Below are 25,986 nucleotides of genomic sequence, written 5' to 3'. Positions count from 1 at the left end.
CCCTAAAACTTCCACTAACAATTACATCTCGCAGAATACAATGTCTTCAGTTATTAGGAAACTAAACAAGAAAAACCAACCTAATAAACATTATCCAATCTGTAGCTAGACCTGTTGTCTTTTTAGCCAATCACAGTAAGAATAATAAAAATTCAAAGCTACACAGGTTGAAGCGTAAACACCCCCAGTCCAGTTACAAATCCAACAGGAACCATTGTCAGAGGCAACCGCTAAAAAAAGATGTCTATAATATTAAACAAACTGCTGTTTTATAACTTAAGTATGTGTTTCCTTATTTATCTGTATGGCTTTATATTGAAGTTTTAACATGTTCACTGAGTTTAAGAATTTAATGTTAAAATATAAATAATGTAATTAATTTGCAGTCAGTGTGATGCCTTGAAAAAAATGCGCTGAGCAGATAAAGAACCTTGTGGAATACAAGCGTGGCTGTACAATAGTTCAAAGTAACAGTGCCGTGAAAATGGAAGGCTTTTAAAATGGAAGGCTCTTTTTTAATGCTTACCCCATTACCATTAAAGATTGTACAGTATTTATCAAGATTACTCATGACTTCAAGGTAATGTTGCATTTTACCCTCTGAAAAATAGATTTTACTCTCTCAGTGTTAAAATTAGAGGGTAAGTTACTCCCAGACCCAAAACCATATCTGGAGCGCTGACCACCTCTCTCCGAAACTGAGCCTTTTTTTTTTTTAATTGAAATCATAGAACAGTAACCTCCTGTAAATCAGTGTAAAAAAAAAATAACCTCTTTAAATGCAAAGACTTCATTCTTTCATTATTCTTTAGAGCCGTGGTGGGGGTGTATGTTACTGACATACTTGTTGATTGAGGCAGTGCTGACCTTTACAGTTCATTATTACGGAGAGAAAAAAACGGTTATACCACAACGGTGTCAACTGTTTAAAACAAAATACAAATAGTATTTACTCTTTACTATTTAAAATACATTACTGGCAACCTATTGTCTATTTGTATTTTAAAAGAGAAAATGAGAAATTTCACATGACGGCCCTGTCGTTAAGCACCTCAGATCAGAGGCCAGAGGGGATGTCCTTGAGCCAGCCTGCAGCACTGCAATGTACTGAGGCGTGTTAGTGAAAGCACACCCGGCTGCACTAGGTCTGCAGTGAGAGAGTCAGCATAAAAACACAGCAGCCATTACTGTCCATCGACCTGTTTGTAACTAATGAGACAAGTGTGGTGTCAAACACGACCCCACCCCCCTGCAGGGTCGCTGAGCCTGCAGTCATGGCTAAGTGAACTCAACTGCCCTCGCAAGAGCACTGCTGTGTGGCCTTTCGTCCTGATTCTTAATAAATTAGCCCTTAGAGAAAGCATTGATTTTATTGCCCCCGTTCTATCTATATGCCATTATTTATCCATTCATCTATCCATCTCTGTATTTATAGCTGTCTGTCTTCCAACATCTAAATATAACGGACACGAGTTGACAGTCTTCTTTAGCAATGTCTCTTTCTCTGTCTTATCTACAGATCTTCATTAGCTAAAAACATTAGCGGAATCTGGGGTTACATGGGGGTGTCTGTCTGTCACACTTACATTTTACATACATCTAGAACCTGTTTTTCAATATAATGATGTGTTACGACATTCTTTAGCATAGTTTGGGATATATAGAGGCATTTAGTGTAGTGAGGGATATATGGATGTCACTGACATGCTTCTCTGTCTTTGTGTATACAGACAGCCAGAAAGGGGTCTGTTTGAACAGTGGTGGATCTAAATGCTGCTGTCATTAAAATCCCTAAAATAAGGCCCTCTCTACGTGTTTTTAAAGACAGAAATACTGTACATTAAGTAGACTTGCATGCACTTATATATGTTTGATTTTCATAACTTTGTGCAAAGGTACCCTTTGGAATGATTTCAACAATGCTGTTATTTTTATTTGCCCACTGTTTAAACTGATTGAATAGCCCCTATTCCATCTGTCTGTGCGCCTCCCTCTTTATGTCTCATCTTTTTTCTGTGGCTGGAGCAAGGCGACAACAGTCAGGGGTCTGAAGATTCATCAAGGGAGAATGAAATGCTTGAGGGAGAAGGGACAAGTGTCTTGCATTGATCAGTACTTCTTACAAAGTCAGTCAAGTCAGTCGAATGAAATCCAGCGACAGGAAGCAAAACACAGTTTGCAGGATATCAGCACCCCTGTCATAGACGTGAGGAGGACTTGCATGGATACAACTAGTGATGAACCTAATGATCCTTGCGAACCCGGTCAGACGAACCAGCATAAGAGAGAAAAGAACCTCAACGGGCACAAGCCTGGAGTTGAATGGCCAAGAGCTTGTGAGAAAACTGCGTGGGACACAGTAAACACGGATCTCTGTTTTGCATTGGAAAGGTTAAGTGGAACAATTGAAAAGAAACAGGATAAATTTGGGGACATTATCTACGCATTTTACTCCAATCTAACAGAAGTAGATTGGAGTAAAATAGAGAAAACATCCACAGAAAAAGGATGGCTTGTTTTAAAAAAATGTAGTACTAGAGGCGCAAAACAATTACATCCCAAAAGTAGACAAATCTAAATCTAAAACAAAATGGCCAAAATGGTTTAATAGGTCAATTTTAAAAAATATTCAGTGAAAAAAGGCACTTTTACAGAGCTGTTAAAAGGGACCAAAAACAAAATACACAGAAAGAGTACTTAGAACTGCAAACGCAAGTCAAAAAGGAAGTTAGAAAGGCCAAGCAAGAGATAGAAATGAACATTGCTAAGGGGTCTAAAACCAATTCCAAAATGTTATTCCAATATTATAACAGCAAGAGATCATTCAAAGAGGGGGTTAAATGTCTGAGTTGAACAGAGAAGACTACACGGTGATCTGACTCAAGGATTCAAAGGTATTGACAATGTCGACCCAGGGGACTTTTCCGACCTGAAAAAAGAAACAAGGACCAGGGGTCACAAATGGAGATTAGATAAAGGGGCATTCAGAACAGAAAATAGGAGGCACTTTTTTACACAGAGAATTGTGAGGGTCTGGAACCAACTCCCCAGTAATGTTGTTGAAGCTGACACCCTGGGATCCTTCAAGAAGCTGCTTGATGAGATTCTGGGATCAATAAGCTGCTAACAACCAAATGAGCAAGATGGGCTAAATGGCCTCCTCTCGTTTGTAAACGTTCTTATGTTCTTATGGAAGCAAGAGGAGGTTTGGAGTTGAAAAAAGGAAGGAAAAGTACAAACTGGAAAATCCTGGAAAGTCTAGACGGCAGCAAGAGATTGAACGCTTAGTTAGAGAAAGGAGGCAGCTGAGGAAGCAACGGAGAAGAGCAGAACAAAGTCAGAAGGAGGGACTCAATCTGTTACAAAGGGTCATAAAAGATGAGCTTGCAACATTGCGCAAAAGGAGCATGTAAGATCTAACTTTTATAAAGATCCATTCAAATTTGTAGAAGTTATTCATCAGTGAGAAAAATGGCACAAACTAAAATCATCTAAGTTTGAGCTGGAGAGATATTTGGAGGAAACACATACAGATTCAAAAAGGCAGGAGCCTATGTCAGTTCCTTCAGACATCCCACCTATCAATCCACCAGAATACCAAATGGAGGACTGTGCACCTAAGTGGAAAGAAGTAGAGCAAGCTGTGAAAAAAGCAAGGGCGTCATCATCTCCAGGGCCTAATGGAGTTCCGTACAGAGTATACAAAAGTGCTTCTGTAGTTCTACGAATCCTGTGGAAATTGATGAAGGTGGCATGGGAAAAACAGGTTGTACCAAGAGCATGACGCCGAGCAGGTGGAGTCTTTATACCAAAAGAAAAAGATTCTACAAGCATCAGTCAGTTTCGCCCTATTTCCCTATTAAACGTAGAAGGCAAGATTTTCTTCAGCATTATTGCTCAGAGATTGTCAACTTACCTATTAAAGAACTGCTTCATTGACACTTCAGTACAAAAAGCTGGCATTCCAGGTTTTCCAGGATGCTTAGAACACATCAGTGTGATCTGGTAACAAATTCAATCAGCTAAAAAGGAGAGGAAGGAGCTCCATGGAACATTCCTGGATTTGGCTTATGCATATGGTTCAGTGCCACATGAACTTCTTTGGGCAGCATTTGTTTTTTTCAGTGTACCAATGACAATAACAAATTTAGTGAAAGCCTACTTGGAGATTTGCAATTTTGTTTTTCAACTTTAGAATTCAGCACTACATGGCAATGCCTAGAAGTTGGTAAAACGGCAGGATGCACCATTTCTCCACTGGCTTTTACCATGGCAATGGAAATAATTATTAGGGCATCAAAATGGTTAGTGGGAGGAGAGCGCTTGGCTTCTGGAATGCGACTACCACCAATTCGAGCATACATGGATGACATGACAACCATGACTACAGCAGTAGCCTGCACTGATCCGTTATTGGGCAAATTAACCAATAACATCGAATGGGCACGAATGCAATTCAAGCCCACTAAATCAAGGAGCATGTCTATAATTAAAGGTAAAGTAGTAGATAAAAGGTCCAGCATTAATGGTTAGGCAATACCAACAGTGTCTGAGAAGCCAGTGAAAAGTCTTGGGAGATGGTACGACGGGGATCTAAAGGACACAATTCATGTGGGAGAAGTTATACAACAAGCAGTGGAAGGGTTGAAGAGCATAGACAGCAGCGCTTTACCAGGCAAACTGAAACTCTGGTGCTTTCAATTTGGTCTACTGCCCAGGCTGCTGTGGCCACTGACTGTGTACGAGGTTTCTTTGACAACAGTTGAGAAACTGGAAGCTTTAATCAGTTCATACGTCAGGAAATGGTTGGGAGTTCCACTTTATGGTAAAGGAATACTGCAGCTACCAGTCTCCGCTCTAACCGAGGAGTTTAAGTGCGCCAAGGTCCGACTGGAAATTACATTAGTAGATTCACGCGACAAAGGCAGCACCTGTGTTGAAAACTGGAAGAAAGTGGGCGGCAAAGAAAGCCGTGGAAGATGCAAAGGCTGCCCTTCGAATCGGTGATATTATGGGGCAAGTTGAGCATGGAAGGGGTTCTTGGTCTCAGTTCAGCTCCTCCTACATGGCACAAGGCAACCCCAGATCAACGGAGGAAGCTGGTAGTCAACAAGGTGCAAAAGCTGGAGGAGAGGATGAGGTGCCTAAAGGCCGTTTCCCAGGCCAAACAGGGAGAGTGGATGAGATTGTAGAGTGTGGAACAACGTAAGATCGGCTGGCAAGACCTATGGACAATGGAACAGAACAGGATCAGTTTCCTCATCAGATCAACGTATGATGATCTCCCATCACCACAGAACCTAAATCTCTGGGTAGGTGAGGATCCCTCATGTCCTTTGTGTTCATCACCTGCAACATTAAGGCACATTTTGACAGGATATAAGGTGGGTCTTAGCCAAGGACGGTTTACTTGGCGCCATGACCAGGTGCTGCGATGTTTGGCCTTGGCATTGGAAGACAAGCGTAACATGACCAATAAGTTGCCATCAATTCCATCAAAACATTACACTCCTCTGCCCAGGAGAGCAACCGCCAAGAAAAGGTGTTAAAACCAAGCCTCACCCAGGACAACCGGAAGCTGCTAGAGACTGGAAAATGCTGGCAGATGTTGAGATTGCCACCACTAACCTTCGACCAGACATTGTCTTGTGGTCTGGATCAGCACGCCTTGTTCACCTTGTAGAGTTAACAGTGCCATGGGAGGATGCTGTAGATGAGTCGTATGAGAGGAAGAAACTTCAGTATGCTCAATTAGCTGCTGAAGTGGAACAGTGAGGATGGAGAGTCCCGGTTTACCCAGTGGAGGTGGGTTGTCGAAGATTTTTTGGCACACTCTACAACCCGGTTTCTCAGAGATGTCAGGTTCAGTGGCCAAGAGTTGCATCGCACAGTGAAGAACTTATCTGAAGCAGCAGAAAGGAGCAGCAACTGGCTGTGGTTGAGACAGAAAGATTCTGGCTGGGGATCTCATGCACAAAAGAAAGAAAGCAACACTGATGTACGGGTAAGTAAGCTGGACTGAGTTGAATGGTGGATGGAGGGGGGTGATGCTGAGATGCCAGAATCACTGTCGAGCCCGCTTGAGGTGTCGTGGGCTAGTCGATGAAACACAGAGGACGGAAGGTGCCCACTTGAAGACCCCAGAGATGTACCACACTGTGGTTGATCCCTGGAGCCGGCATCGCAGCCGCTGTGTGTGCTGATGCGCTGGGGAGGCAAAATAAGCTGAACCCTGGAGCCAGCATTACACTTCAGCCATCAACACCAGGCAGAAGGATATCTGCATCATCAAATGGAAAGAAAAGCAAATGGATGGAGATGCAGATGGATCACATTAGTTTACTGTAAAGCTATGTCTTAGTTGGTGGTTCAAATCAGCATGAAGTTTTAACATCTACTCTCATGTAATGGAAATCACATCTCCTTTGTCACCTTCTGTTTCTCTTTTACTCTCTCTCTCTCTCTCTCTCTCGCTCTCTCTCTCTCTCGCTCTCTCTCTCTATATATTTCTCTCAGTGCCAAGGGAGTTTATTTGCATACCTTGTTAATTACGTATACATAGGTTTTCAAAAAGGAATTTTTGGTTGTAAATATATAAATATATCAAGTGTGTCTCAAAAGTGACACACATTTCTACAATTGACCACTCATTTGGCTTGAAGGGAAGGCATATGCAGTGATCATGGTTCAGCGTGTTGAGTTTGAATAAAATTGTTGCAGCTAACAAAATATAATAACTCTTATCTGTCATGCACTTTCATTCACTACATAAGTCTCAAATGTGCATTTTTGAAAGATATATGGTACTGTACTAGGTTAAAGAAAGAAGTTATCAGTTTGCTTGTTTTGCATTCTAGGAACTCTGTTACTGCTTTACTGCGTTACTGCCAAGGTCATATTACCCAGCAGTGTCTTCAAGGTCAGTGCATCTTACTGGCTGCAGAGCATGTCAGCCCTTAGGGTAAGCAGCTGGTTGGGTACTGACAGGAAATAAGGCCCTGGAGGGATGGGGGCAATTTGATTAGGTGCAATGAGACAATCTGAAAGCAAGTCTTGTGAACAAAGATGTATTTAGTGTCATGTTTTAAAATTAAAATGCTTAATTGCTGAAACTGCACATTTGAGACCTACATGGATAGACATGGAGGGTAAGTTCATGGAATTACTTTTCCTACAATCACTTTAACACCCTACCTCTCTCTCTGTGCAGGTGACCGGAGTGAGTGTGTCCCCAGGGAAGGACCAGCTTGTGGCGTTCCACACCAAGGACAGTCGTGACCTTATTGCCTGCCTGCAAGGCATGGTGCCCCCTAGTGAGAGCCGCGTCGGAGAACTGGTGGGAGTCCTGGCCAGCCATTTCAAGAGGTACACACTGCTGTGTTACAGAGATCATTGCCTCAACCCTTCAAACACTGCTAAGAGTCCAGGTTTAGATTCATCTCGCTGGCAGACCATGCGTGATTAAAAATAAGGCAAGAAGAAAAAAAAAAAATCTTACAATGATGATATACTTGTTATGGGTTTATTTATTTTTTAGGTGTTTTTCTTTGTATTTTTTAGAATTCTAGAGTCGCCAGGGTGTAACAGAAAGCCCTCCCGTGTATTACACAACAGAACGTAATCCACATTGTCAAGGTCAAGCAGCGTCTATTGTCATTTTATCCATGGTTCACCCATGACTCATGGATGTAATAGTTTGTTATGAAATCCACAAAAAATAAACAATCTAATTTTCAATGTTTGTTTCCATAGTCAGAAATATACTGGATGTGCTAATATGTCCATATATTGTATGCCACTAATCTTTAGCACAAATATATTCAAAGTATAAGAATCTGGGAATAGAAGTCTGTCCATCATATTTTTACATATTCTATAACATATCATAAAACTTATTCTCCAACTGTGATTTAAAATGTGTATATCTGGATGGCATACTTACTTGTTTACCTGTGCATGTAGTGGTACCTGAGCATGTGTGAAAGTCTTGTTTATAGGTTTTTAAAGTAAAACGGTCAGGGCAGCAGCCAGTTTCTCTGGAGAGAACCGAGGTGAATGTGTGGAGCCCTCAAGCCGTTCTGCTGATATAACACAGAGCAGTGACACGGGAGCTGACACTGGCTGTTCAATTCTATTAGGGTACCATTATAATACCAGTCCATTACCCTGAAGAAACCTTTGCACAACCACAAACAGACCACAGCATTACTGGCAATGGCAAAACAGTTGTCAATGTTGGTTCTATGCATCAAGCAAAACAACAGTGTTTAAGCCCCTAATGCCATTAGACACAGATTTACCTGTACATAAACTAGGTAAACAATATAATGCATAGCATTTAATTCATTATGGTACTCACTAATAGTCCAGAATTTTCTAATGTCTCATTTTAACTCCTGTCATTGTTGAGAAATGCGTTGTCAACAAGCGAAACATGAATTACTTCCAGGTTTAAACGTATAAGAACATAAGAACATAGAAAGTTTACAAACGAGAGGATGCCATTCCTGCCCATCTTGCTTGTTTGGTTGTTAGTAGCTCATTGATCCCAGAATCTCATCAAGCAGCTTCTTGAAGGATCCCTGGGTGTCAGCTTCAACAACATTACTAGGGAGTTGGTTCCAGACATTTCTCTGTGTAAAAAAAGTGCCTCCTATTTTCTGTTCTGAATGCCCCTTTATCTAATCTCCATTTGTGACCCATGGTCCTTGTTTCACAGCTACTCGGTGAGTGAAAATAAATCAAGAAAAACATTTACAAAATACTAAAACCGCCAGCAGCGTGCCCTATTGATTCCTCAATAGAATGAAAAGTACATCAGAGCTGAAAGTGGTCCCAGCTCAGGGTGTCCCAGCTGTACATTGGATTTGCCTGTTGTGTCTGTGTGGGGAAGTGAATGGTGTCAGGAGGTCTGCAGAGTGCCTCAACACCACAGGGTCTGTGTTGTGATTAATCTGCATATTAAAGCAGGACCTCTGAGGTGCAACAGGGGACTAAGCACTTATTCCAAAATACATTCTCCTGACTAGAATTCTGATATCTGATAGAATTTATCTAATCAATCTAATCTGATTTAGGCTACCTATTTGAGGAATGAATCGTCTAAATATCCTGCACGTAAACTAGAATTGAATTGGATTGAGGATTTAATTTTATTCAAGTGCACACATGCTCAGAAGAATGTATTTCCTCGAACCTGACTGAGTTTGGCATATAAATGCTTCATATTTGTTTTCCAGTTCGAAAGAATAAAATACAAAAGGGTTTGATTCTTTGTGCATTTAACTGTAGTGCAGGTGTCTCCTGCTTTAGGAATTAGCTATGAATCATGTAATCAAAGAAACTACATCATGTAATCAAAGAAACTACAAAATGATGTTGCAAAAATCTATGGAAGTCATAGTAGTAGTGCAGTATTTCATGTTAGATTTAGAAATGTAACATTTATTCAGCAGGTATTATGAACTAAAATGTGTTAGTTCTATAAGGTGATGCAACACTTTTGGCCATAGCTGTAGATAGGTTGAAACAACTGAACCAATGTAGTCTAGAACAAAGAAGATTTATAGAGGACTTGATTGAAATCTTTAAAATCTTAAAAGGACATAGTTAACCCAAACTCATACTTTTAAGTGTAGTACAGAAACCAGGACCAGAGTGCACAGTTAGAAATTAGACTTTTTTCACACAGAGTGGTGAGGATATGGAATAGGTTACCTAGTCATGTTGTTGATACTGAATCACTGGTATCCATTTAAGTATTGAGATCAATAAGCTACTAGGAACTGTCAATACATTTTCTTTTGCTCTTATGAATCACAAGTAAAAGTACAGTCCCTGTAAAACAACTGAAACTAATGCCTACTTTATGAATTTGAATAAAACTATCTCTGAGCTTGTTTATCGACAGACAACTGTTTCAATAGTGATTAAAGGGTAATTTTAGCCATGCTTTTTTTTCACCCCAGTTTTCAAGCTGTGATCGGTCTGCAGCGAGGCACTGTGGATTAGTGGAGTGCTTGTTTCCCGAGCCGCGTATTTTGTTATTGTTTTGTTCATAAAAGTGACGGCGTAGCCTTTTGTTTGTTATTATTTAGTAGCGTGGATGGGAAGCCGCATCCACTCAGTATTTAGAAAACACGTGCATATTGTGGCCGATGGGTAATAGAATAATTGCCAGCTAGTTAAACCCCTCGGCCACGTTCTATAAACTGGCAGCTCTGTGCACTCGGGGTGGGTGTATGAGGAGCAAGAGTGAAGAGAGCGAGGAGAGAAAAACGAGACTAAAAAGATACAGGATCAGTGAAGGCTGCAGCTCAGCCTGACCTGTGTTGTTGTTGTGTTCCTGATTTGTTTTGTTTACCTTTTTTATTTCGCTCTGCGAGCACAGTTTTTCTGTTTAAACTTTTTATTTATCTTTGTTATTTTTGCTTAATAAAACAGCGCAGCCGCGCGTCTTTATTATTTGAAAACTGCAGCGCCTGGTGTCAGTTTCCATCCTGCTTCTGTCGTGACGTCACCGCCCAGCCATTCCTGTCACCAGAGCCATACAAAAAAAAAAAGAAAAAGGAAGGATTTCACTATGAAAAAAAAAATGTTTATTTAACTGACTGACTTGTGTTCTGCTCATTAAGTATTTTAAACATGAATTTTACCGCATTTGGCCAGCCCTGGTATAGACATTTTGTACAAAAATACCACTTCAGTCAAGTGTAAAATCATGTTGTGTATTCCTGAAACAGGAGTAGTTGATATATTCTAGACAGTGCTGCAGTCATCACAATCAGCTGTACAGTTCCATAAAGTCGTGCAAACGTCCACTGCAGAACTATAACTGGGGCACTAGCATATTTTAGGGAAACGGTCACACAGTCCTTTTGATGTTAAAAATGTACCAGTTATTGACATCTGGTGAAGATGGATTCAATAGTAGCTCCCCTTAGTGGTTGCCTAAGCATGGAAACCTTCAATTGGACCATTCCTACAGGTCACATGACTATCCCAGCTTGTAGCAGCCAATCGTTGGAAGATTCTGATTATTCTGCTGTCTGTATTCTCCAACCAAACAAACTTATTGGCGATACAAAACTCTAACTGTGCCATTACCTAGTCAGTCCTACCCAATGCATTGCTGTTGATCAAGAGAACGCAGTAGTTTTTGCAAATATTTTGAAATATTTAGCAGATCATTTAGATAAGCTGGCATTTGTGATTTACTCATTTATCAAAAAATGCCAGATATATTTTTATTACACGCCTGTATGGTCCCTATGTGTTGATAATAAGAGTTTATTTTTTTGGACAATGGTTAGTAAGGGTGGATTATACAGGTGTGGTTTCCATAGAACTGCATACTATGTACCAAACAATATTGTAGAAGATACAGTTCTTCTTTGTGCTTCCTCCGTGCTTGGGGAATGCAGAGTGCAGTGAAATATTTAAGTAAAGCTGACAGACACGCATGCAGGTTCTATATTTAGCTGCAGGCTATAGCATTAACATGCACAACATGAACCAATGAAGATGCTGTGCCTATGTAGCCCAGAGCAGCCTCTGCTGCAGTAGCAGAGACACTCCTCCCCATTATTATATTCAGTATGGTGTGGACTTATTCCCCAAGGAATGACACCCAGCTAGATGTCATAAATAAAAAAATTGAATATTGTTTAAAGATGAGGTCTTCAATTGGTTTGAGAGCTTGTTCCGACACTCCACTTTCATTCTTGCCCCTGTCAATGGAATAGATCCCTATGTCCTATATTGAGATATGTGACTCAAGATTTTGCAACAATTCATCGATTTTATTGATGGCTTTTATTTTTTTGAACATCATAAACATTCATTGATCAGTTAATCTCCCTGGTGGTCCTTGTATTGCTTTTGAATGATAGTGTTCTCAGTGCATTGACTATTGTTGGTTATTACCTGTCTGGTATTAGGAAATGGGTTGCTGATTGCACCTCTTGTTATAACTGCTAGCTGGTGCCTCTTTGTTCACTCATTTACAAGTACTGTCCTGGAACTGGATGCAGCATGTGTCTCCCACTCAGTTGCTCCTGTGAGAGCTCACTTACATTACACGTGCTACTGTTTGCCTTCATTCTATAGGGAATCATTTTGAAGAAAGTTCAACTTCAGAGGTCGTTTCAATATCGAAATAATTACTAAAAACAAAGCAAAAAAAACATAGTGTCTGAAGGCAGCACAATAATAGTGCTGCAAACCAGATTGTCCATGGCACAGCTTATTCCTTCCTTCCTTCCTGTGCGTGAGAATGTGCATGGCACAGCTTATTCCTTCCTTCCTGTACGTGTGATTGTGCATGGCACAGTTTATTCCTTCCTTCCTGTGCATGTGATTGTGCATGGCACAGTTTATTCTGCTCAGGAAATTGTGGCTCAGGAGTTGGAGCAGGGCCAGAGATTTTCTTGCTCCCACTCTGCTCAACCACTGTATCCGCTCAACTCCAGCTTTGAGCAAAATGGTCCCGCTCCACTCTGCTCACGCTCCACTCCGCTCTGCTCACGCTCCACTCTGCTCACGCTCCACTCTGCTCACGCTCCACTCCATCTCTACTCACGCTCCACTCTGCTCACGCTCCACTCCATCTCTGCTCACGCTCCACTCTGCTCACGCTCCACTCCATCTCTGCTCACGCTCCACTCTGCTCACGCTCCACTCCGCTCACGCTCCACTCCACTCTGCTCACGCTCCACTCCGCTCACGCTCCACTCCACTCTACTCACGCTCGGCTCCACTCTACTCACGCTCCACTCCGCTCACGCTCTACTCTACTCACGATCCTCTCCACTCTTCTCACGCTCTACTCTGCTCATGCTCCGCTCCACTCCCCTCCACTCTGCTCACGCTGCACTCCACTCTGCTCACACTGCACTCCACTCTGCTCACGCTCCACTCTGCTCACGCTCCACTCTGCTCACGCTCCACTCCATCTCTACTCACGCTCCACTCTGCTCACGCTCCACTCCATCTCTGCTCACGCTCCACTCTGCTCACGCTCCACTCCGCTCACGCTCCACTCCACTCTGCTCACGCTCCACTCTGCTCACGCTCCACTCCACTCTACTCACGCTCGGCTCCACTCTACTCACGCTCCACTCCGCTCACGCTCTACTCACGATCCTCTCCACTCTTCTCACGCTCTACTCTGCTCATGCTCCGCTCCACTCCCCTCCACTCTGCTCACGCTGCACTCCACTCTGCTCACGCTGCACTCCACTCTGCTCACGCTCCACTCTGCTCACACTCCACTCTGCTCACGCTCCACTCCACTCTGCTCGCGCTCCACTCTGCTCATGCTCCGCTTCACTCTGCTCACGCTCCACTCTGCTCACGCTCCACTCTGCTCACACTCTGCTCATGCTCCGCTTCACTCTGCTCACGCTCCACTCCGCTCTGCTCAGGCTCCACTCCACTCTGCTCACGCTCCACTCTGCTCACGCTCCACTCCACTCTGCTCACGCTCCACTCTGCTCACGCTCCACTCCACTCTGCTCACGCTCCACTCTGCTCACGCTCCACTCTGCTCACGCTCCGCTCCACTCTGCTCACGCTCCGCTCCACTCTGCTCACGCTCCACTCTGCTCACGCTCCACTCTGCTCACGCTCCACTCCACTCTGCTCACGCTCCACTCTGCTCACGCTCCACTCTGCTCACGCTCCACTCTGCTCACGCTCCGCTCCACTCTGCTCACGCTCCACTCTGCTCACGCTCCACTCTGCTCACGCTCCGCTCCACTCTGCTCACGCTCCGCTCCACTCTGCTCACGCTCCACTCTGCTCACGCTCCACTCTGCTCACACTCCACTCTGCTCACGCTCCGCTCCGCTCTGCTCACGCTCCGCTCCGCTCTGCTCACGCTCCACTCTGCTCACGCTCCGCTCCGCCGCGCCACTCTGCTCACACTCCACTCCGCTCTGCTCACGCTCCACTCCGCTCTGCTCACGCTCCACTCTGCTCACGCTCCACTCTGCTCACGCTCCGCTCCGCTCTGCTCACGCTCCGCTCTGCTCACGCTCCACTCCGCTCTGCTCACGCTCCACTCCGCTCTGCTCACGCTCCACTCTGCTCACGCTCCGGTCCACTCTGCTCACGCTCCACTCTGCTCACGCTCCACTCTGCTCACGCTCCGCTCCGCTCTGCTCACGCTCCACTCTGCTCACGCTCCACTCCGCTCTGCTCACGCTCCACTCCGCTCTGCTCACGCTCCACTCTGCTCACGCTCCGGTCCACTCTGCTCACGCTCCACTCTGCTCACGCTCCACTCTGCTCACGCTCCACTCTGCTCATGCTCCACTCTGCTCATGCTCTGCTCATGCTCCGCTCCACTCTGCTCACGCTCCACTCACGCTCCACTCTGCTCACGCTCCACTCCACTCTGCTCACGCTCCACTCTGCTCACACTCCACTCCGCTCACATGCTCTAGCAGTCACACGCACGTTACGCACTGTGCATACCTTTTGGTTTGCAAAATTTCTTCTCTGCTCACGCTGCACTCCACTCTGCTCACGCTCCACTCTGCTCACACTCCACTCTGCTCACGCTCCACTCCACTCTGCTCACGCTCCACTCTGCTCACGCTCCACTCTGCTCATGCTCCGCTTCACTCTGCTCACGCTCCACTCTGCTCACGCTCCACTCTGCTCACACTCTGCTCATGCTCCGCTTCACTCTGCTCACGCTCCACTCTGCTCACACTCTGCTCATGCTCCGCTTCACTCTGCTCACGCTCCACTCCGCTCTGCTCAGGCTCCACTCCACTCTGCTCACGCTCCGCTCCACTCTGCTCACGCTCCACTCTGCTCACGCTCCACTCCACTCTGCTCACGCTCCACTCTGCTCACGCTCCACTCCACTCTGCTCACGCTCCACTCCACTCTGCTCACGCTCCACTCTGCTCACGCTCCACTCTGCTCACGCTCCGCTCCACTCTGCTCACGCTCCGCTCCACTCTGCTCACGCTCCACTCTGCTCACGCTCCGCTCCACTCTGCTCACGCTCCACTCTGCTCACGCTCCACTCTGCTCACGCTCCACTCCACTCTGCTCACGCTCCACTCTGCTCACGCTCCACTCTGCTCACGCTCCGCTCCACTCTGCTCACGCTCCACTCTGCTCACGCTCCACTCTGCTCACGCTCCGCTCCACTCTGCTCACGCTCCGCTCCACTCTGCTCACGCTCCACTCTGCTCACGCTCCACTCTGCTCACACTCCACTCTGCTCACGCTCCGCTCCGCTCCGCTCTGCTCACGCTCCACTCTGCTCACGCTCCGCTCCGCCGCGCCACTCTGCTCACACTCCACTCCGCTCTGCTCACGCTCCACTCCGCTCTGCTCACGCTCCACTCTGCTCACGCTCCACTCTGCTCACGCTCCGCTCCGCTCTGCTCACGCTCCACTCTGCTCACGCTCCACTCCGCTCTGCTCACGCTCCACTCCGCTCTGCTCACGCTCCGCTCCGCTCTGCTCACGCTCCACTCTGCTCACGCTCCGGTCCACTCTGCTCACGCTCCACTCTGCTCACGCTCCACTCTGCTCACGCTCCGCTCCGCTCTGCTCACGCTCCACTCTGCTCACGCTCCACTCCGCTCTGCTCACGCTCCACTCCGCTCTGCTCACGCTCCACTCTGCTCACGCTCCGGTCCACTCTGCTCACGCTCCACTCTGCTCACGCTCCACTCTGCTCATGCTCCACTCTGCTCATGCTCTGCTCATGCTCCGCTCCACTCTGCTCACGCTCCACTCACGCTCCACTCTGCTCACGCTCCACTCCACTCTGCTCACGCTCCACTCTGCTCACACTCCACTCCGCTCACATGCTCTAGCAGTCACACGCACGTTACGCACTGTGCATACCTTTTGGTTTGCAAAATTTCTTCTCTGCTCACGCTCCACTCCACTCTGCTCACGCTCCTGTGCTCACACTCCGCTCCACTCTGCTCACGCTCCACTCACGCTTACGCTCCACTCTGCTCATGCTCCACTCCACTCTGCTCAAGCTCCTGTGCTCACACTCCACTCTGCTCACGCTCCACTCACGCTTACGCTCCACTCTGCTCACGCGCCACTCCACTCTGCTCACGCTCCTGTGCTCACACTCCACTCCACTCTGCTTACGCTCCACTCCACTCACATACTCTAGCAGTCACACGCACGTTATGCCATGTGCATACCTTTTGGTTTGCAAAATTTCTTCATAAGTGTGGGCTCACATGTATCTTGTGTGATGTGAAACAGACATTTTAAGATTACAGAATTGTACTGTTTATTTAGTGGTAGTAATGAGCAAACAGAATCAGATATGTTTGGTTGAAGCCTTGAAAAAGAGCAAAAATCAGTCTTCTGATTCAGAATGTCTGAGGGGGAATAAAAATCTGTAAAACTGGCAGTTTAATGAAAATGACGACCAGATTTCACAAACAGAGATGTGAAAATCAGGAAAATGCTGCCACAAGAAAAAAGACGTTGAGTGATATAAATATAAAGCATAAATGGAAGAAAATGGAGACAACAGGAAAATTCATCAAATGCCAGTACAGCAACTTGACAACATTACAGTGTACTGGGAAGCAAAGACAGGTATTTAATGCAATACAAATATGAAAGTTCAATTTACTACGGTAATCCAACAGCCTTCACAAAAACAAAAGAAAGTTTAGTGGTAAAACAAAAGCATTAAAAAAACAAGGGAAATGAAATGGTCATATGTGCTACTTTATCAACACGTTGTAAACGGCTACCAGTAATTATAACAAATAAAGTTCACCAAAGTGTGCAATAAAAAGCCTGTAATTGTATCTCAAGCTCCTGGTGGCATGGATACTCCACCTTCGGTCTCGTCATTTATCTTGCAGCGTGCTGTTCTTGTTCATTTTTAGAAAGGGAAACAGTGTAGAGTCGTTATGGGCATGAGAAGGGATGTTGGTGTGGTTCAGTACCATGTGAAAGGGTTCTGAGGGTGCTCTTGAGTGAAATCACCTAGTTATAACAGTAAGGACTAATAGCCCTGTTCTAAAGGGAACATTTTCAAATAATTGTAACAGTATGTAACTGGCCATAAACCACTTTGCAAGGAAGAGCAGTTATTACTGTTCAGAGTGTTTCTTGCTGTTATAATTGCTGTACTCTGCTTTTGTACTTGCTAAGTGGCAGGCGCTCCAATATTGCAAGTCATTGCATCGCATATTGAGAAGTGAGGCTGGCTTGAAGCTGGTTGAAACAAATACTATTTTAAAACGTTGAAAAGGAATTTAAACGGACACCAAAAAAATTATTGTCTCCAGACGTGGAAATAATATCAGAACATTGCTTCTTGAGAAGTCTGCGTCAAATTTTAGTATGGGAATATCAAAGCACAGATTCATGAGGGTATCAGAATCTAGGTGATGGTCTGGGCCTCTGATAATAAACAGCTCTCCCATAGGTGATTCAAGTTGCATTTTTCATAAAGGTATTCAACATACGGGACTGTAGACCATGTTGACCCACTTCTTCATGGTTCTGACACCTTGTGCAGCTATGGCCAAAAGTTTTGCATTATCCTAAAGAACTAACTAATTTTACTTCATAAAGTCTAATGAAACCTGCTGAATAATGTTACATTAACATATTGAATTACATACCGCTTTGTAGTTTTCCATATACTTAATGACAAAACTGACAAAAATTGAAAAATTATATTTCAAAATCTAACATGAAATACTGTATTAGTATGGCTTCCTGTTGACTCTTGCAATATCGTTATGTAGATTACTTGATTACATTATGTTAAATAAAATATCTAAGTTATGTGCAGTCTTAAAGTAATAGTAGCTAACAAAATAGTTAATTTCTCCGCCATGCTCATGCATTTATTATATAGGTGCAGTTTTGAAAGAAACACATATTTTATATAGTTTTAACCTTAAAGTTTATTTTTTTTCTTTTTCATAAAGATGCCATGGGGGAAAAATTAATGAAACAAGAAATAAACTCACTTATCAGGTTAGAATTATTGCCGATTGGTTACGGACAGGAAAGAAGTCCCTGAAGAGGTAGGGACAGTTTCACTCTCAAGACCCAGGAATGCAATACAGTCTAAAAGCATGGCTTACAAAGATTCCATGAACCTTATGTAGTACCCAATCTCAAATACAATACAGTGTTAAAAATGAAGTACATGTTTTCTAAAACATGCATTTCTGTCAAAACTGCACATTTGAGACCTATATAGTAAATGTGTGTGCATGATGGAGAACATTTAAGGAGCTATTGTGTTAGCTGCAGTAACGTTAACACTAAACTACCAAAGTGATCGTGAAAAGAGTTGCATTTTTAAGCAGAGTTGCAGAGCTGCTGTCTCTCGGTCTTTCTTTCTCATTGTTGGAAGAAGCCAGTTTCCTGTCTTAACTCTATCAGCCTAATAGCATTACACGGAGGCGACTTGGAAGGTTATGATGAAGTTGTATAATGCACTTAGAGTACTGTGTACTGAGTACTGTCTTCAATTTTGGTCACCACTGTAGCAAAGGGACAGCGTGGCCCTCGAGACAGAGACCAATCCCAGGGCTTAAAGGAATGAGCTATGATGATAGGCTGGAAGAACTGAATCTAATTAGCCTAGAACAAAGAAGAATTAGAGGAGACTTGACTGAAGTCAAATCTAAAAATAAGTTGATATAGTTAACCCTAACCAATACATTAAGCACAGTACAGAAACCAGGGCCCAAAGTCACAGTTGGAAATTAAGTGGAGACAGACTTAGGGCAGAGGGAAGGTATAGTATGGTAAGGATATGGAATGGGTTACCTAGGCATGTTGTTGGTTCCTTTACTCTTTTGTTCTTATGTTACTGTGCCCAAGGACGATAGTGGCAGACTGTCTTGTCTTATATTGGAAAATAAATTAAAACTTACATAGATGTACTAGGGGTAGCACCAAATAGTCGTCTAGTTGAATAGAAAAGTGACACTGGATTAATTAGAACTTTAATAGTTTAAAACATTCCAAGCAATTTCTAAATATAGTTCACAAACATCAAAGTGTAGCACAACGGTAAATTCACAACATAACTGTGGCGGCTAGTAGACCTGTTCGACTGTTTTTACTTTGACTTCTCAACTGTAAAATTAGAGGTCGTATTTTGAGTTATTTTACGTGGTATGCAGGTTTGAGTTAACTTTCCTGGAGATCTATATTTGCCCAACTCGTCATCCCCTTTCTATTGAATTCATGACTATACTGAACTGCATCTGCCAACTAGTGAAAATCTTCTGAAGCTGATTGCATTGTCCCTCTCTGTTTGCTCTCCTTCCAGTTCCAGGATCTCTGGAATCGGAGCTCTTGTTTGCGATCCCCTCCTCCCAAGTCATTAATATGCACTGCCACTCGGTCACCTTCCTTGGACACAGCGGTCAAGTTTGTCCCGTAAACCATTAATTGGATTATGATCTGTAGGCTGGATAACTTCTTGCTGTTGGTACAGACCTTTCACAAGCACAGAATGAATCTAAAACACATTTTCTTTGATTTTCCTTAACGATTTCCTGCCAGGAAGCCTCATTGGTATGAATCACTGTGTTTACAAAGTTGAGCTGGTGGAGGAGACACATTTAATTTCATTTAATTTGCTTTGATCATGAATGATAGTTCTGCAGGGGAGATCCACAGTGACCCAGTGTCTCGTTTATGACATCAGGGAAATTGAACCTTTTTTATGCAGTTTAGCAAAGCAGGGAAAATTTAGCCTGGGCAGGTTTTCTATTTCTGAGGATTCATATTTCATGAAAGGTGTATTAGCAGCACTAGAAACAAGTTCTATCTGCAGTCTACAATCCAATCCAACTAACCTGATGATTCAAATGTATTCCCTTTTTTTTTTTTTTTTTTTTTTTGGTATAATTGACTTTTTATAAAAGCAGTCAACTACCTCAGATACGTCCCTGATCGTATTAATAATTGAGTTCTCCTGTGTCACGTCTGCAATCGGAGAGAGTTGGAGAGGTCGAGTTCTGCCAGCCCGCAATCTTACCTGGGGCTAACAGAGTCCTGATTCAAACTGCTTCCAGTGGAAACAAACTGATTTCAAATCACTTTCAATAATTTGGCCTGGAAAAGTGCTCAGTGCCAGTTATTTCAAATTCGGACTACTGTCCACTGAAACTATAAAGATAAAATGTTTTGAGTTGGATCAACACCTATGTTTTCTCTTCTATTGATGGTTGCATTACAGATGTACACACCCTGTATATATAAAGAGAGGCCTGAGTGGCTTTGAGTGGTGTAAGATCAGCTTGTATCGTACAGCACCTTTATACAATTTTTATAATATAAAAGAGTAATTAAACAGTTAAGCAAATTTTAATGTGCTATTATTTCCATGTAATACTTGGCTGTAATACATCAATTTCAGGATCAGCTATATATTGTAATGAAAGTCAAGAATTAATTTTATTCAATAACACATTTTGTCTTTTGCTTTCTCCAGGCAGCAAGGGTGACATTGATATGGCATTCTGCTGGGCTTGTTAAATCTCAAATTGATAAAAGGGTACAATTAGTCTGCGGTTGACCACAGTAGCAGACGTGTAATGAAAATGGCTTCCAGCTATCACAATATTCTTTGAGGTTTAATTCTGGATCTAAAAGTAGATTAACTTAAGGCTTGAATGAATTAAAAAAGTGATAACTGTAGTGTAGTGTAGTGCCATTAAATGGTTTGGTCCTTGCTATTGTATTAAGCAGTAAGGGGATGCTTGTATGTTTTTGTCTGTTGTTGCTGCTTCACAATGAATCGAAATAAACATTGATAATCAGATCTTCCTCAATGACCGATTTAATTGATCATATATTTTTGCTTGGATCACCATTGTGAATGGTACGAATAACATACGTGCCATTCCCACGCGTACAAACGCGTACTGTTTGTTCCTGACAGTTCACTTATTGATGTAAACTCCATTTGAATTTAATGCATGTATGTTTGTTTATTTATATATATCATCTCAATGCTGTCACTAGTAGATTTTTGTTTCAGTTATTTTTTTGTGTTTTATTAAGGAAATATAAAAGCTGTAAATAACCCATATCTAATTTCTCATCATTGGTAACTGAAACCAGAACCGAGCGATCATTCCAGTCAGTGCAGCACTAATCAGTTGTTCCACATACAGTGCTACCCTGTTATAACGCAACCCATTATAGTGCGGAATCTGTTATAACACGGTAAGGTTATAAAGTTATTTAAACCCATTTAAGTTTAAACTGGGACATATAGTACTTATAAAGCTCCCGTGCTTGCACTGTATTTTTTCTCTAAAAGTAAAAGCAAACTGTCCGTTAATGTTACAAAATAAGTATGAAACTTACAAGTGTGTATAAACGTTTTGGATTCTTTGTTCTTTATTTACAGTTTATAACATTTATTATACACAATATACAATTTAAATAAGAGTGGTGTAAACTTTAAACTGGTGGAATAGCAGTTTCAATTATAATGTATATATTGTAACGACCCGGGATACTGTTACACGACTGGTCGTGTGTGTGTAAGCAGGGAAGCAGTAAGCTTGCCTCAGCCAGGATTCATTGACATCCGTGTAGGCAGGGACATGAAAGCCTACATCAACACGGACAGAGCTGACAGCTGAGTCAGACAAGCTGCTGTGTGAATGTGCAAGACTGTTTGTTGTTTTTGGTGTGGCCCAGGCTGACAGGGGCCAGGAATAATCTAAACTATTTTTAGCAGCGAATGCTACAAAATTTAAACAGGTGATTGAGATTCCTACATTTTTTGAAATCCTTAAATATTTTAGCATAATCCATTATAAATTGTTTCAGAAGTTGTTTGGTGCTCATTTTTATCAATATCTTTTTAACCAAATCCAACTGTCAAACAATGTATTGAGGGCTTCAGAGCATGTTTTATTGTGTATTGAGGGCTTCAGAGCATGTTTTATTGTGCAGAGTGGAATAGTGTCACTCCCGATACTTTGACATGTACTATGGCTTCCTCATACTTTATAATTGCATGCTGGTAAGAGTTTGAGATGAGTTAATGTTTGGAAATGCAGAAGATCCTGTGTGGAAGTGGTTACGTGCAGGAAGAGGAGGCTGTTCTGAATGCACCAGTGACTGTGCAGTGCAGGAGAGAGGGGAGGGGGAGACTCAGAATGCACCAATGACTGTGCAGTGCAGAGGAGAGGGGAGGGGGGGGGCTCTGAGTACACCAGTGACTGGGGAGGGGGGGGCGGCTGCATCTGTTTGTTTTCATTGTTATCCGGCTTTGCTCAGCACTTAAAGAAAAAAATGCGTGAAATCCCAACAATGTTATTTAATACATATTTCTGAAAGATAATTAGCTTTTTCAAGAGAGCTCTGCATTCTTACTACTCCATTAAACATTACTTCTGCAAGCACAGAATCTAAGGAATTTTGATGAATGTGTTTATATGCAGATTCATTCAGGCATCAGTAATTATATTACGTCAATGTAAAGAATAAAAGTTGGTTTGGGCTTTATAATCGGAGAAGAATATGGAAAGATGTTTTAGAGTAAACAACTACCAAAGTGTGCCTGCTTTATTAGTGTTTAATTCAGGACATGCTGTGATCAGTTTCATGTGGAAAGAGATGGAGGGGCAATATCTTATTCTTGTACATCTGGAAGTCAGGTGAATTTATACAAAGCAGTTCATGACAAACCATTCAGTATAACTAGGGTAGAGATTCCAGGCCAGTTCGTTTTGAAATTCTACTGGTAGAGACCCCAGTTATTCTTGACCAGGGTACATGTGTGTTGGCCATAATAAAATTGGTCATGGTACTACTGGACTGATCACATACATCTTACCTCAGTAACCATTATTGTCACAGAAGCACTGAATTGACTACTGTAATAACTGTTCTTTTTTTTCTTAATTATCCACATTGTTTTTTTTTATTTATTTGTTGTTTGTTTGTTAAGGATGCTTGTTCATTTAATCTGCAGTGTATGATGGAAAATATTAACAGTTAATTCTTAAAATATGAAAACGTTATTGTCTGTCAATATGGGATTACATTAAAGCTTGATGAAAGAGTGCTGTCTTATTTACTATTGCCCATTAATTAAAATATATTGACACACTAGTTAACTCAAACATCATGCATTTCTCCTTTTTTTTTTATGGACTCTATATGAAAGACTCGGACGTGCTAATATTAATTATGTGTGTTCTATGTAATTCACTATTGTTGTTTCTGCTCCAGAACCCACTCTGGAAACATTCTACACAGTATTTGGCATCACTAACAATAGGATTTGAAGTTCCACCAGTAGAGCAGTGGTGGCCAATACACCAAACACCGCGATCCACCAATAAGCTATGACCAACAATTATTAGCGGGATTTAATATAATAGTGTCCAATACGTAAGATACCAAAAATAAAACGAAGCACAACAACAAAAACGTAACAAATGCACAGCCAAAGCATTTGTAATATTAAGCATAGGTAGTTATAAAACAGACACTTATCAGCATTTTTCATCTGAGTCTTGAAACCTGTTGTAGGCAAGGCTCTACGCTAACTTTTTTTTAGGCACGTGTGCGCCTAATTTTTTTAAATTTAGGGGCACACACAAAAAAAAATACAATTTCGCTCAAGTGTCTTGTTGAATATCTACAAATCTTTTTTTTTTCCTTCCTTTCTTGCATAACACTTCTGCAGTTCAATACTTTTGCAACAACAAAATTATAATGGACAACTTTTTTTCCAACTTAAATGAATTTTAACTGCCTGGTAGCATCTTCCTTAGAATGTGCTACTTGTCTGTTTATGGTAGCGGGATGATCTGCCTCTCCGCACATTGCGTGCCGTTTTCAAGCACTGTGTTTAATATATCTCCACGTTTGAACTTCTGGCTCCCTGTTAAAAATGCAGTCTTGCCTGCCATCAGTTCCCCTGCATCCTGACAAAACGTGCAAAACATGTATTTTTTTTTAACATTGTCAAACTTAAGCCAGGGAAAATCTTTTAGCCACTGTTGGTTGAAATTGTATGTTTTTTTGCTACTTACAACTGTCAACATGCTGTAACTAACATAGCCCTTCTCGAAGTACCCTGTGTTTTCATCTTCTGACATCCTTCATTGCTCATTTCTTGTAAAGACGCTGACATATCTGCATTTTGTTCAGAGTGGTGTTCTTTTGAAACCTTCCCAATCACATGAAAACATTTTTTTATGTTCCTCATCTTGGTTTGACAAGTTTTCAAACTGTATGGAAACGAGTAGCCATTGTACTGATAAATCATGAAATTGGCGGGGTATGGGATTTGTAGTCTTTAATGTGCGATTAACTGGGCAGTGGACACCAATAAACTACATTCCCAGAGTACATTATGATTGAACTGTGAGTTTAGATCCAACTGTGAGTTGTTTTTTTTGTTTTGTTTTATACTTTCAGCTGATAAAAAATCACGTTTATTTTTTATAGTCAACCTTTATGAATTTCTAGTTGCACACATGTGCCTAAATTAAAATGTACGTTTGCATAAGCATTTTTTTAGTCTCGTATGCAGAAACTGGATATTTTCACCTGTGCTACTGGATGACACAGAAAGGCTCTCCTCATCAGCTGTAACAAAAACTGCTGTATGCTTATAGGTTAGTGCTTGTTCTGATTTGTCCCGAGATCCACCAAAAATCCACGTATTGGCCACCACTCAGAGAGTGCTCCTAGTGTGTGTGACAGTCTGGCTCGCAGTGGTGACGTCACGGACCAGGAAGTAGAAACCAAAACAGTGGATGGGCGGTTGAAGCTGAGTGCTGGTGCACTCAGCGTATTTAATAAACAAAACAAAAACAAAAGATTTAACAAAACACCAAAACACAAAACAAAAGGGCACGAGGGCCAAACGAATGAACAAACAAACAAGTAAGTGATGTGCTGGGAAATCCAGCACGTCTTAGCAATTGTTTTTCTAAATATGGCTTTCGCTCTCCGCTCTCCCGTACTCTCCTCTACACTCTCAACCCCGAGTGCAGAGTGCTGCTGGTTTATATACTCTGGCCGAGGGATTAACTAGTTGGTAATTATCTTATTATCCCTCGGCCAGAGTCTGCACGCGTTTGGTAAGGATGCATGACTGTCAGCTAGTTAAATAATCAGTAGCTGATCAGCCATGCATCCTCACGGGGTTTTTAAATATAATAACAAAAGACGCGGCGCTTTTACCCGCACCGCAAACAAAAATACAAATAATAATAAATAGGGGCGGGACACTCCGCCACACATGCCCCCCCTTGTGCGCAGCACACATGGCCTTTTCGGCCACCTCCCCCCTTAGTCCCCAAAGTCCCGGTCAGCAGTCCCGGCGCAGGAACAGGGGCAGCAACGGGCCAAAGGTGGCGGCCACGGTGGGATGTCCTCCTCCCACCCAAACAGCCGTAGTGTTCCAATGGCCCGCGCACCGGCCAGCTCCTCTGGCCAAAAAATTTTTTGGGGGTGGTCTCCAGACCTGCCCCCCCTTCTTCATGGCCGACAGCTCCCCTCCGTGGGGCTCTGGCCACCCTTTCTCCTGCAGCGAAATTGCTGCGGGGGAAGCTGGTCTCCTGACCTCCCCCCCCTTCTTCATGGCTGACAGCTGCCCTTCACGGGGCTCCAGCCACAGTATTTCCTGCCGCGAAAGTGCGGCTGGGGGAGCTGGTCTCCTGACCTCCCCCCCCTTTTCCATGGCTGGCAGCTCCCCTTCGTGGGGCTCTGACCACATGATCTCCGGCCGCGAAAGTGCGGCTGGGGGAGCTGGTCTCCTGACCTCCCCCCCTTTCTTCATGGCCGGCAGCTCCCCTCCGTGGGGCTCCGACCACAGTGTAGTGACCCCAGGCGAAGCAGGATCCCTGGCGACCCCAGGCAAAGCAGGATCCCTGGCGACCCCAGGCAAAGCAGGATCCCTGGCGACCCCAGGCGAAGCAGGATCCCTGGCGACCCCAGGCGAAGCAGGATCCC

At 43.2% G+C, this 25,986-nt stretch overlaps 1 protein-coding gene across 2 annotated transcripts in view; it reads left to right on the top strand.

Annotated features, from left to right (window-relative positions):
* The window catches only part of myo1d (myosin 1D), a 180,584-nt gene that overhangs the window by 121,954 nt on the left and 32,644 nt on the right, over positions 1 to 25,986 (top strand). For both annotated transcript variants that reach the window (XM_034055719.3, XM_059006770.1), the window contains exon 22: positions 7,211 to 7,365. In XM_034055719.3, coding sequence (XP_033911610.3) covers positions 7,211 to 7,365 — 155 coding nt within the window. The remainder of the gene's footprint in view (positions 1 to 7,210; positions 7,366 to 25,986) is intronic.

This window comes from Acipenser ruthenus, chromosome 33 (assembly GCF_902713425.1).
Source record: "Acipenser ruthenus chromosome 33, fAciRut3.2 maternal haplotype, whole genome shotgun sequence".
Lineage (NCBI taxonomy): Eukaryota > Metazoa > Chordata > Actinopteri > Acipenseriformes > Acipenseridae > Acipenser > Acipenser ruthenus.
Note: the sequence above shows the minus strand (reverse complement) of the source record. Positions and strands in the feature narration are given on the sequence as shown.